Raw genomic sequence first — 12,735 nt, forward strand, 5'->3', positions numbered from 1 at the left:
TATGAGTCTGCTCCATTTTTCACAATAGTTGGGCCCCAAAAAGTTGGTGAAAAGCAAATTTTTGTAAAATAAAAATTTTCCCACCAAATCAGAATAGAATTCTAATTTCAAAGGAGTTTTTGATGCAAATTTATTATTCATCACTAACTCAAAAGTGGCTCTCTTATTTCTTGATCTTCCATACACCAAACCACTCAAAGCAATCACCTCTAAGTTTTTGGCATGAGAAAAATCACTACTACATTGATCGGTTTTATAAATTCTACTTTTTATATGAGTTTTCTTACAGAGGTACACCTGGGATGCCAAATAACACAGACATAGATTTGCAAATTACCACCTTCAAATCAGATTTTCAAGCTGAAAAAAAGCTGAAAACTTGGGGCTCATGCAGTTAGGCCTCCCCTGTCCCCACCTTTTTTTTTTTTTTTTTTTTTTTAAACACAGAAACTGAAGCACAGAAGAGGAAAGATTTGCCAGTCAGGGTGAGAACCAGGCCAGACTGGCTCTACACTGCGTATCACTTCTCCCTAACCACATGTCCCATTTATAGGTTGTACACACACAGAAGACTGAGATCCCCTCAAACACACACATGTACTCACACTCATCCATGCATGCATTCACAACCCACTGGTTAATATACAATTGTCTTGCCTATATAAGGCGTGTCTATTTATGCCATGAGGTTAAAAGGAGGTATCAAGTCAACTATAGCAGAAAAGCAATAAATAGTAATTCCCCAACTCTTCCAAATCTGTTATTTTAAAACCATCATCCTTTACTTATCGTCTTTGTAACTAAATTGGAACTTGGGCACTTCTCTTCATAAAGGCAATTTAAGAGCCTGTATTGGGGTACCACCTAAAGCCTTGCTATTGGCCCCTACCCCACCCTGCGTCACTAGCAACATCTGCATCACCTGGAAGCTTTTCAGAACTGTAGATTTTCTGACACCTGTCCTGAAACTTACTGAATCAAAATCTGTATTTTAACAAGATCCTCAGGTGAACCACAGGCACATTAAGGTCTGAGAAACGCTTACCTAAAACACTTCCTTATGGGCAGCACCCTATCTACAACAATCCAAACAGAAAAAATGGCTTGATAAAATGCAATAGGGGAAAAATTCCCCTAATTCCTGCAGGACTGCACTGATATACACTTGGATCAGAGACTAATAAATCAGGTATGATTTATCTAATAAATGTTAGCTTAAAAAAGAATTCCAAAGCCTGGTATTCAATATATTCATTCATTTGACAATTATTCAATGTTTACTGCATAAGCAAAAAACGGAGTAAGATGGTTTTCTGCTTTTATAAAACTTACAGTTAAGTAGAAGGGACACTACATAAGAATTAACATGGGAGAAGGCTCAAGTGTTGACTACTGTGATGAAGAGAGATGGAGGAAATTCATCTGCGGGCAGAGGCAACTAAAATATTCCTGTGGTCCAGGAGTCAGCAACCTATGGCTCATTAAACTAGTCAGGACAGGGACAGCTGTGGCCCATAGGGCTCTAGTGAGACAACTTCCAGCAGAGTTTAGTCAACAATGATAAGAACAGGTTCACTAAAGGAAGAGCTACTGTGTAACTGCCTGGCAGTCAGCCAGGGCTTTGGCTGACCAGGAGGTATCTCTGGCCGTCATTAAATAGGACTGAGATTGCCAACACCACCTTATGTCCACTGTGCGCTGCCACAGAGTCGGGTGGTAAGTACTTGAGGGCATGTGGGAACACTCAGCTGGGTGAATACCTTAAAGGCTGCTGATCTCACTCTGGGCAGCTGTGATATCGTGAAATATATATTTGGTCTTCAACTCCTTTCCTGGCATACAACTCCTAAAATCTTTGGCCTCTCCCAAGTGGTGTCTTTTTGTATGCTAATGATTGACTGGTGGCTGGCAGCACTTAGGTAGCTTCAGGATAGGGGCTGATCACTGAAAAGACCAAGGGAGGATTAGAAGGTTAGGACTTTCTGTCCCATCTCCCAAACTCCAAGGAGGGCAGAGAGGCTGACTGATTTCCAATGGCCAGTGGTTTAATCAGTTGTGCCTACATAACGCAGCTTCCATAAAATCCCTAAATGGACTGGGTTTGGGGCACTTCAGGATAGCTGAACAGGTGGAGGCTTCTGGACAGCTGCACACCAGGAAAGGTATGGAATCTCCTCACATCTTGTCCTATGCTTCTCTTCATCTGTATCCCTTGTAATATCCTTTATAATAAACCGGTAATGTAATAAGTGTTTCCCTGAGTTCTGTGAGCCGCTCCAGCGAATTAACTGAACCCAAGGAAAGGGTGGGAAACCCCAATTTATAATCGGTTGGCCAGAAGCACACGTAAAACAGCCTGGAGCTTGCAACTGGTGTGGCAAGTTGGGGGCAGTCTTGTGGGCAAAGCCCTCAACCTGTGGGATCTGACACTATCTCCGGGTATACAATATTGGAATTGAATTGGGTTAGAGGACACCCACCTGGTGACCTCTCTCCAGAACTGATTGCCTGTTTGCTGTGTGGGAGAAACTCCCACAAATGTGTCACAGAAACCTTCTGTGTAATTGTAATTGAGTGAGAGAACAGAAAAAATACTTTCTTTTCCAATATTACACAGCAGCCAAGACAGTAAGAAAGCATAACAGTGAGAAAAATGAAAAAGGAACCAAAGAGGATGATTACAAAGATAGCTCTCAGGTGAAGGATAGGCATCAACTAAAAAATGGTTACTTTTCTCCTTCCTTGAAGGTAAGAAAAAATAACATAAAAAATAAAAAAGGTTACTTCTGGGGAGTTAGACTGGGGAGAAAAAAGACACTTGTTTTTTACACTCAATACTTTTTACTCTTTGATTTCTATTCTATGAGCATATGTAACTTTTATAATATGTCCATAAACTTTGTTTACTTCTCAGTCCACAGGGATAACTTTGCCCTGTAATGAAAGAAACCAAATTAACCCATTTCATGACCTAGTCATGGTTCTAACTTGGATGCTCCCAAGCTGGGAGGCAATGAAATGAGAAGTAACAGGGAACCACAAGCTACTAAAACATGATCTAGATACACAAAATACACAACACAAACAAAAGAAGATACTATTGAGAGGTGAAGTCGGCTAGGCTTCTGGGTCAAGTGGGGACTTAGAGAACTTTTCTGTTTAGCTAGAGGACTGTAAATGTACCAATCTGCGCTCTGTGTCTAGCTAGAGGATTGTAAATGCACTAATCAGCATTCTGTAAAAACGTACCAATCAGCGCTGTGTGTCTAGCTAAAGGATTGTAAAGGCACCAGTCAGAATTCTGTAAAAATGAACCAATCAGCACTCTGTGTCTAGCTAAAGGATTGTAAACACACCAATCAGCACTCTGTAAAATGGACCAATCAGCAGGAAGTGGGCAAGGACAAATAAGGCAATAAAAGCTGGCTACCCTAGCCAGCAGCGGCAACCCACTTGGGTCCCCGTCCACACCGGGGAAGCTTTGTTCTTTTGCTCTTAATAAATCTTGCTGCTGCTCACTCTTTGGGTCCATACCACCTTTAAGAGCTGTAATACTTGCCGTGAAAGTCTGCAGCTTCATTCTTGCAGTCAATTGAGACCACGAAGCCACCGGAAGGAAGAAACTCTGGACACACCATCTTTAAGAGCTGTAATGCTCACTGCGAAGGTCTGTGGCTTCATTCTTGAAGTCAGCGAGACCAAGAACCCACCGGAAGGAACCAACTCTGGACACACTATGATCTGTATAACCAACTACATTCTAGTGTTTTGGTTTCATTTTTCTATTGTCATTACATCCCATGTGACATAGATATACAATATATTCCCCTTTCTCAGGTTAATTATTAAATGTACCAATGTACATTTTCAGTAGGTATGTTACTAGACTCTTCTAGGTTGCTAGTGATCAAGGAGCTTGAGTTTCAGTTCCTGAGGAGAGTGTAGGCCCCATACCAGGGCCTCCCATCAGAACTAATTTATAGGACTGGTTCAAATATTGAATTGGTGTCAAAGGTATAGTATCCTTCACTGGATTATCATTTGATTCCCTCCATTCACCAAATCCATCCCTCCTATCACCATGATTTGGGCTTTACAATCCCATCTCCATACAAGATGACTTCATACTGACAAATCACAAATAATGTGTACAAACACATAAAGTATCTGTAGAGTATGAGTTTCCACAGAGGCAGAAAAAGTGACTTTAGCTGAACTGCCACTTGATATTAGGCAGCATTTCAAAGAAATCTAAAAGCAGGGCCATTTTAGAACAGATAAAATTCCAAACTCAAACCCTTCTCTGGAATTGTCCAGGACCAGCATCTGACAGCACTCACTTACCCCCATGACTCTGCCGCGCTGCTGAACATCCTCCCACATAAAATGAACTATGATACGACACATGTACTTCCCACTCCGGCCTTCCTGCTTCATTCGGACTAGACACATCCTGGGTGGGAAGAAGACAAAAAAACTCTTGGCTGTTTGCATTTTTCACATCACACATTTCCACTGAAGGTCTCCTCATCTAAGAGTGAGTTTAGCAAAGGGCACCAAATCAAACTGGAAGTGAACTTAGTTGTTTTAAAAAAAAACTTTTGGCCGGGCGCGGTGGCTCAAGCCTGTAATCCCAGGACTTTGGGAGGCCGAGACGGGCGGATCATGAGGTCAGGAGATGGAGACCATCCTGGCTAACACGGTGAAACCCCGTCTCTACTAAAAATACAAAAAAAAAAACTAGCCGGGAGAGGTGGCGGGCGCCTGTAGTCCCAGCTACTCCGGAGGCTGAGGCAGGAGAATGGCGTAAACCCGGGAGGCGGAGCTTGCAGTGAGCTGAGATCCGGCCACTGCACTCCAGTCCGGGCGACAGAGCGAGACCCCGCCTCAAAAAAAAAAACAAAAAACAAAAAAACACTTTTACTGAAATATAACAAAGATACTATTAACTGTATAAATCTTAAGTGTACAGCCTGGATGAATTTTTATGTATTACACATACACCCACACAAGCACCACCCAGATCAAGATACAGATTATTTAGGGCACCTCTGATGGCTCCCTCATACCTGGAGGGAAACACATTTTGTGGTTAGAAGATAAACAAGTCTGAATCCTTCATTTTACTGATGAAAGCAGGAGTCCTAAAGAGGGAAAGTAATTTGCCCAACACCCGAGTCCATAAAACTGGGTATAGAACTGTGCTGTCCAAAATAGTGGCTCCACTGTGGCTATTGAGCATTTTAAATATGGCTAGTCAAAACTGAGATGTGGCACAAGTTTAAGATTTCAAAGATTTAGTTCAAGAAAAAGAATGTAAAATATCTCATTCATTTTTAATACTGCTTTTATGTTGAAATAATATTTCAAATATACTGGGTTACATAAAACCTACTAAAATTTGTTTCTTTTTACTTTTTCAAATGTAGGTACTAGAAAATTTTAAATTACATACATGGCTTGCGTTATACTTCCGTTGGACAACACTTGTCCAGAACACAGATCACAGAAAGTATTATGATTATATTTCTGTAATTATCAAATTGTTTCCCCCACCAGAATGTAAGCTCTACTGAAGATAAAGATCAAGTCTGGTTTTTGTCAACATTTTATTTCCAGGGCTTAAGTATAGTAGGCACTCAATATACACTTGCTGAATAAATAAATGAACAAATACCACAGGGCCAAGGTTAGGACCTTTTCCCCTATACCACATTTGCCTCTAGTCAGTCCAGAAGGTTTTCTGCTCAAGACCTTACATAATCTAAACATACAAGAATTATATTTTATTATATATAGGAATATAAGCAGGGTCCCCAACTTTTCAAACTAGTTCCTCATCTCATGACCATAGTTCATTCTTTTCTGTTTTCCCCTTTTTGAGACAGGGTCTCATTCTGTCACCCAGGCCGGAGTGCAGTGGCACAAACACAGCTCACTGTAGCCTCGACCTCCCAGGCTTAAGGGAGCCTCCTGCCTCAGCCTCCTGTGTAGCTGGGATTACAGGTGGGTACCACCACGCCCAGCTAATTTTTTATTTTTTTGTAGAGATGGGGGGTCTCACTTTGTTGTGCAAGCAGGTCTCGAACTCCTGGGCTCAAGACTTCCTCCCACTTCAGCCTCCCAAAGTGTTGGGATTACAGGTGTGAGGCACTGTGCCTGGCAGACCATACTTATTTTTATTGTTTCTCATTAAATAGCTCATTAAGCAGCTACAACACGATTACTCACCTAAAAGACAGTTCCTGTCACAATTATGGAATAGTTAATCCAACCTGACAATTCTACCTCCATACACAATTGATCTGGCCAATTAAAATCTATCAGCAATAGTATGGTACAATGAAATGATTACAGCTTGGCCTGTCTCAACATCTTTGTTAATAACTAAGATGGAGAAAACAAAACATATTTACCAAATTTGCAGATGACAAGAAGCTGGGCAGGAGAACAAATGTGCTAGATGACCCAACCATGAACCAAAAGTACTTCAATAGGTTGAATTTAACAAGATCAACCTAATAGGGATAAATTCAGGATCCTGCATTTGGGTCTGAAAGAACAACTGTAAAAGTACAGCACAGATGAGTCATGCCTACCTATGTGTGAAAAGACTTACAGGCTTAAGTTGATATTATGTGCTCAGTAGGAATCAAGAGGATGACAATGTTGCCCTCCAAATTAATGTGATTTTAGATAGAGTAATGCAAATATAATATCCTCAGTGTGTAAAGTGAGACTTTTGTTCTACTCAACACAAACCAGAACCTATTTGGAATACTATCCACAGTTTTGAACATTATATTTTAAGAAATAGGAGGACCAGAAGTATCTTAAGAAGACCAGAAGATATTTAGCTTAGAGAAAAACAGGAAAGTTGACTTAAACATTGTAGAAAAGTGATTAAACTGTTTACCAAAGAGAATCAGGCCACGCCTGGTGGCTCACACCTATAATCCCAGCATTTGGGAGGCCAAGGTAGGAAGATCACTTGAGCCCAGATGTTTGAGACCAACCTGGGCAACACAGTGGGACCCCGTTTCTACAAAAAATATGAAAATTAGTCAGGTGCCGTGATGTATGCCTGTAGTCCCAGCTACTCAGGAGGCTGAGGCAGGAAGATCCCTCGAGCCCAAAAGGTCAAGGCTGCAGTGAGCCATGATGGTGCCACTGAACTCCAGTCTGGGTAATGGAGTGAGACCCTGTCTCAACAAACAAATAAAACCAAAACATTAGAATCAGAACCAATGGGCAGGCCATAGAGGGAGAAAGATATACTCAACATTGAAGAGCAAAATCAAAAGCTTACTAACAGGAATGTCTAAAGTTTTGTTTTTTTAATTTTAGAGACAGGGTCTTGCTTTGTCACCCAGGCTGGAGTACAGTGGCATAATCATAACCCACTGTAACTTCAAACTCTTGGACTCAAGCCATCCTTCCACCTCGGGCTCCCAAAGCCCTGGGATTATAGGCATGAGCCACTGTGCCTGGCCTGAGTGAGTGTCTGAAGATTTGAATTATGAAACTGACAACCTCAAAAAATAGAGAATTTGCCTGTCACTGAGAAGTGAATCAACGCTTGGTGAAAACTCGGGTATCTGACAGAAGGTCAGGTGCAGTGGTTCACACCTGTAATCCCATGGCCGGGTGCCGGTTCACATGGCCGGGTGCAGTGGTTCACACCTGTAATCCCAGCACTTTGGGAGGCCAAGGCCGGCAGATCACCTGAGGTCAGGAGTTTGAGACCAACCTGGCCAACATGGTGAAACCCCGTCTCTACCAAAAACACAAAAATTAGCCAGGTGTGGTGGCGTGCGCTTGTAATCTCAGCTACTCCAGAGGCTGAGGCAGGAGAACTGCTTGAAATCGGGAGGCAGAGGTTGCAGTGCCAAGATCACACCACTGCACTCCAGCCTGCGTGACAGAGTGAGACTCCATCTGAAAATAAAAAGAAGGCTGACTACGTGATCCCAAATGAGGTTTATTGATGTGATTCAAAATCTGTAGACTGGGTGCAGTGGCTAACGCCTATAATTCCAACACTTTAGGAGGCCGAGGTGGGCGGATCACCTGAGGTCAGGAGTTCAAGTCCAGCCTGGCCAACATGGTGAAACCCCGTTTCTACTAAAAATACAAAAATTAGCCAGGTATGGTGGCGCGCGCCTGTAATCCCAGCTGCTTGGGAAGCTGAGACAGGAGAATTGCTTGAACCCGAGAGATGGTAGTTGCAGTGAGCTGAAATCGCGCCACTACACTCCAGCCTGGGCGACATAGCAAGACTCTCAAAATGAAAAAACAAAAAAACTGGCCGGGTGCAGTGGCTCAAGCCTGTAATCCCAGCACATTGGGAGGCCGAGACGGGCGGATCACGAGGTCAGGAGATCGAGACCATCCTGGCTAACATGGTGAAACCCCGTCTCTACTAAAAAAATACAAAAAAAACTAGCCGGGCAAGGTGGTGGGCGCCTGTAGTCCCAGCTACTCGGGAGGCTGAGGCAGGAGAATGGCGTAAACCCGGGAGGCGGAGCTTGCAGTGAGCTGAGATCCGACCACTGCACTCCAGCCCGGGTGACAGAGTGAGACTTCGTCTCAAAAAAAAAAAAAGAAAAAACAAAAAAACTGTAACCTCTGACCCCAGATAGTGCTTAAGAAATAGCACTTTATAGGCTGGGTGTGGTGCCTTACACCTGTAATCCTAGCACTTTGGGAGGCTGAGGTGAGCGGATTACTTGAGGTCAGGAGTTCAAGATTAGCTTGGCCAACATGGTGAAACCCCGTTTCTACTAAAGATACAAAAATTAGCCAGGTATGGTAGTATGCGCCTGTAATCCCAGCTACTTGAAAGACTGCGGCAGAAGAATTGCTTGAACCTGGGAGGCAGAGATTGCAGTGAGCCAAGATCACACCACTGCACTCCAGCCTGGGCGACAGGGTAAGACTCCATCTCCAAACAAAAACAAAAACAAAAACAAAAAACCAGCACTTTGTGACAATAATGAAACAGGGCACAGAAAAAGATTTAGCTACTTGATAGGACACAGAGCATATTCCACAGCAGAAACAAACTGGGAAAAAGTTCAACAGTCCTTTTTCATAAGACTTTTCTAAAAGTTAATCAAATCCCTCATGTCAGCCTCTCACCTGAAAAGACGCTGTGTGTTTTGATGCTTAAGTGCTGTCAGAGGCCAATTCATCAACAGTAATAGTGAGGTAATGGAATTCTTCATTTATTTGAAAATTCTGTAGTTTGTTAATACACCTGCCCTCTGAGGTTTAAAAGGCACAGATTTTCTCAGACCATAAACTTTCTAAACGTATCAACATGGGATGAAGTGTTTTTTGTTTCACAACAGTTTGTTCTATAGCCCTTACAGATAACAGTGGGCTCAAATGGTTATCCAGTTGAAAAGATAAGGCAAAATGAAGACACTTTCAAAATGGTGACTGACAATTCACTCAATGAACATAGGAGTCCCTATTGTGTGAAGGTGTATGGCTGGATGCTCTGGGGATTACAGTGATGGCTAAAACTAGAACCCAGCTTTTATGGAGCAGTTTCCTCTAGGTGAGATAAGGTATGCCACACATAAACAGCCCTAAAAGGGAATGCCATAGATTTCTCAAGAGAAGAGTGCCATGGAGCTTAAGAGGATGACTTTTGGCCAAGTAGAATCAGAGAAAGCTTCATGGAAAATGAAACACCATACCTGGATCTTGGAAGGATAAGCTGAAGTTGAACAGGTTGAAACAAAAGACAAAGGGAATGTCCAGCTGATGGAATGTTCCAAGCAAAGGCAGGGCCATGGAAGAGTTCAGGATGTCAAGGTAAAAATGAATACCTAGATTGTGGGGAGGGCAGGGTATAGGATACAGAAAACTGAAGCCATAAAGGTCATGAAGAGCTTTAAAATGACTTGCTGGCCGGGCGTGGTGGCTCAAGCCTATAATCCCAGCACTTTGGGAGGCCGAGACGGGTGGATCATGAGGTCAGGAGATCGAGACCATCCTGGCTAACACGGTGAAACCCCGTCTCTACTAAAAAATACAAAAAACTAGCTGGGCGTGGTGGCAGGCGCCTGTAGTCCCAGCTACTCGGGAGGCTGAGGCAGGAGAATGGCGTGAACCCGGGAGGCGGAGCTTGCAGTGAGCTGAGATCCGGCCACTGCACTCCAGCCTGGGCGACAGAGCAAGACTCCGTCTCAAAAAAAAAAAGACTTGCTAAGAAAAAGTATGGACTTTACTCAGCAGGCAGGGGCCAGCTACTGGAAGAAGATTTGCTTCTTAGCACTGAGAACAGATGAGTCTCTGAGAAGTTAACCCTTTCTTCCCAGCCTCAATCCTATAATAAAATATAAATATCACCAGGGCTGGAAAAGCACAAATTTGGTGAATATAGTCATGTATAACATAACGACATTTTGGTCAACAACACACCACACATATGAGAGTGGTCCCATAAGATTATAATGGAGCAGAAAAATTCCTATCACCTGGTCTAGATGGTCCTGACCTGGTAGAGGCCTAGACTAATGTGAGTGTTTGTGTCACAGTTTGGTTTTTGTTCTTTTTTTAGAGACAAGGTCTCACTTTGTCACCCAGACTGCAGTGCTGTGATACAATCATAGCTCACTGTAACCTCAAACTCTTGGACTCAAGCTATCCTTCTGCCTCAGCATCCCAAGTAGCCAGGACTATAGGTGCATGCTACTGCGCCCAGCTAAGTTGTTAATTTTTTTGTAGAGACAGGGTCTCACCATCTTGCCTAGGCTGGTCTCGAATTCCTGGGCTCAAGTGATCTACCTTGGTCTCCCAAAGTGCTAAGATACAGGCACAAGCCACTGCACCCAGCTCTATGTCTTAATTTTTAACAGAATTTTTAAAAGTAGAAAATAAAATTAAAAAAAAAAAAAAGGAAAAAAGGTTATAGAATAACAATATAAAGAAAGCTGTATAGTGTGTGCTTTAAGCTTAAAATGTAAGAATCAAAAAGTTTTTTTAGGCTGGGCACGGTGGCTCACACCTGTAATTCCAGCACTTTGGGAGGCCAAGGTGGGTGGATTACTTGAGGTTAGGAGACCAGCCTGGCCAACATGGTGAAACCCCACCTCTACTAAAAATACAAAAATTAACCAGGCGTGGTGGCGTGTGCCTGTAGTCCCAGGTACTCAGGAGGCTTAGGCAGGAGAATCGCTTGAACCGGGGAGGCAAAGGTTGCAGTGAGCTGAGATCACGCCACTGTACTCCAGCCTGGGCAACAGAGCAAGACTCTGTCTAAAAAAAAAAAAAAAAAGTTTTTTTAAATTAAAAAGTTTATAAAGCATAAATGTTATAGTAAGCTAAGTTTAATTTATTATTGAAGAAAAAAATTTTAAATAAATTTAGTGTAGCCTATGGCCAGGTGTGGTGGCTCACACCTGTAATCCCAGCACTTTGGGAGGCCGAGGCGGGCAGACCGCTTGAGCCCAAGAGTTCAAGACCGACTGAGGTACCAAAGTGAGACCCCACCTCTACAAAAAAATGTAAAAATTAGCCAAATGTGGTAGTGAGCGCCTATAGTCCCAGCTATTGAGAAGGCTGAGGTGGGAGGATTGTTTGAGCCTGGGAGGTCAAGACTGCATTGAGTTGTGGTTGCGCCATCAAATTCTGGACAGAATGATAGAGTGAAACCCTGTCTCAAAAAAAAAAAAAAATTAGCTTAAGTGTACAGTGTTTATAAAGTCTACAGTTGTATACAGTAATGTCTGACTCACCCAGAGCAACTTCTAGTTCTGCAAGCTCTATTTATGGTAAGTACCTTATACAAGAATACCATCTTTTATTTCTTTTTTTTTTTTTTTTTTTTTTTTTTTTTGAGGCGGAGTCTCGCTCTGTCGCCCGGACTGGAGTGCAGTGGCCAGATCTCAGCTCACTGCAAGCTCCGCCTCCCGAGTTTACGCCATTCTCCTGCCTCAGCCTCCCGAGTAGCTGGGACTACAGGCGCCCGCCACTTCGCCCGGCTAGTTTTTGTATTTTTAGTAGAGACGGGGTTTCACCGTGTTAGCCAGGATGGTCTCGATCTCCTGACCTCGTGATCCGCCCGTCTCGGCCTCCCAAAGTGCTGGGATTACAGGCTTGAGCCACCGCGCCCGGCCCATCTTTTATTTCTTATATTGCATTTTTACTGTACTTTTTCTATGTTTAGATGCATTTAGATACACAAATACTTACCATTATAACTGCTTGCAGTATTCAGAGTTGTACAGGTCTACAGCCTAGGAGCCATAGGTCATATCATACATCCCAGGTGTCTAATAGGCTTTACCACCTAGGTTTGTGTAAGTATACTCTATGATGCCCACACAATAATGAAATACCTAATGATGCACTTCTCAGGACAGATCCCCATCATTAAGCGACACACGACTGAATTTACTTTAATAGAACTATCCTTTTCAGAATATTCTGATCCAGAAATATAAACTAAAGATTATACCTGCCTTTTGAGAAATATACAACCAGCAAAGATCGTTATAACCTATACCTAATTTTGCTGATACTAACAGTTTAAAAAACATGAATTGATGCCGGAAAATAAAAGGAGGGCAAATTCTCATTACTCCTAAAACGTTGGACCCAATAAGTTCAACAGATCTTTTATTGATGCAGAACACTAAATATTGTAACTCCTCATTTAACATCACAGATAGATTCTTGGAAACTGTAACTTTAAGCTTAACAACATAAAACGAAACCTAT

The 12,735-nt window shown here is 42.6% G+C and overlaps 1 protein-coding gene across 2 annotated transcripts in view; it reads right to left on the reverse strand.

Annotated features, from left to right (window-relative positions):
- The window catches only part of LOC104680528 (ubiquinol-cytochrome-c reductase complex assembly factor 1), a 107,850-nt gene that overhangs the window by 40,762 nt on the left and 54,353 nt on the right, over positions 1 to 12,735 (reverse strand). For both annotated transcript variants that reach the window (XM_010386535.2, XM_030914908.1), the window contains exon 7: positions 4,345 to 4,453. In XM_010386535.2, the coding sequence (XP_010384837.1) occupies positions 4,345 to 4,453 (109 nt within the window). The remainder of the gene's footprint in view (positions 1 to 4,344; positions 4,454 to 12,735) is intronic.

The sequence above is a fragment of the Rhinopithecus roxellana genome, chromosome 13, assembly GCF_007565055.1.
Source record: "Rhinopithecus roxellana isolate Shanxi Qingling chromosome 13, ASM756505v1, whole genome shotgun sequence".
Classification (NCBI taxonomy): Eukaryota; Metazoa; Chordata; class Mammalia; order Primates; family Cercopithecidae; genus Rhinopithecus; species Rhinopithecus roxellana.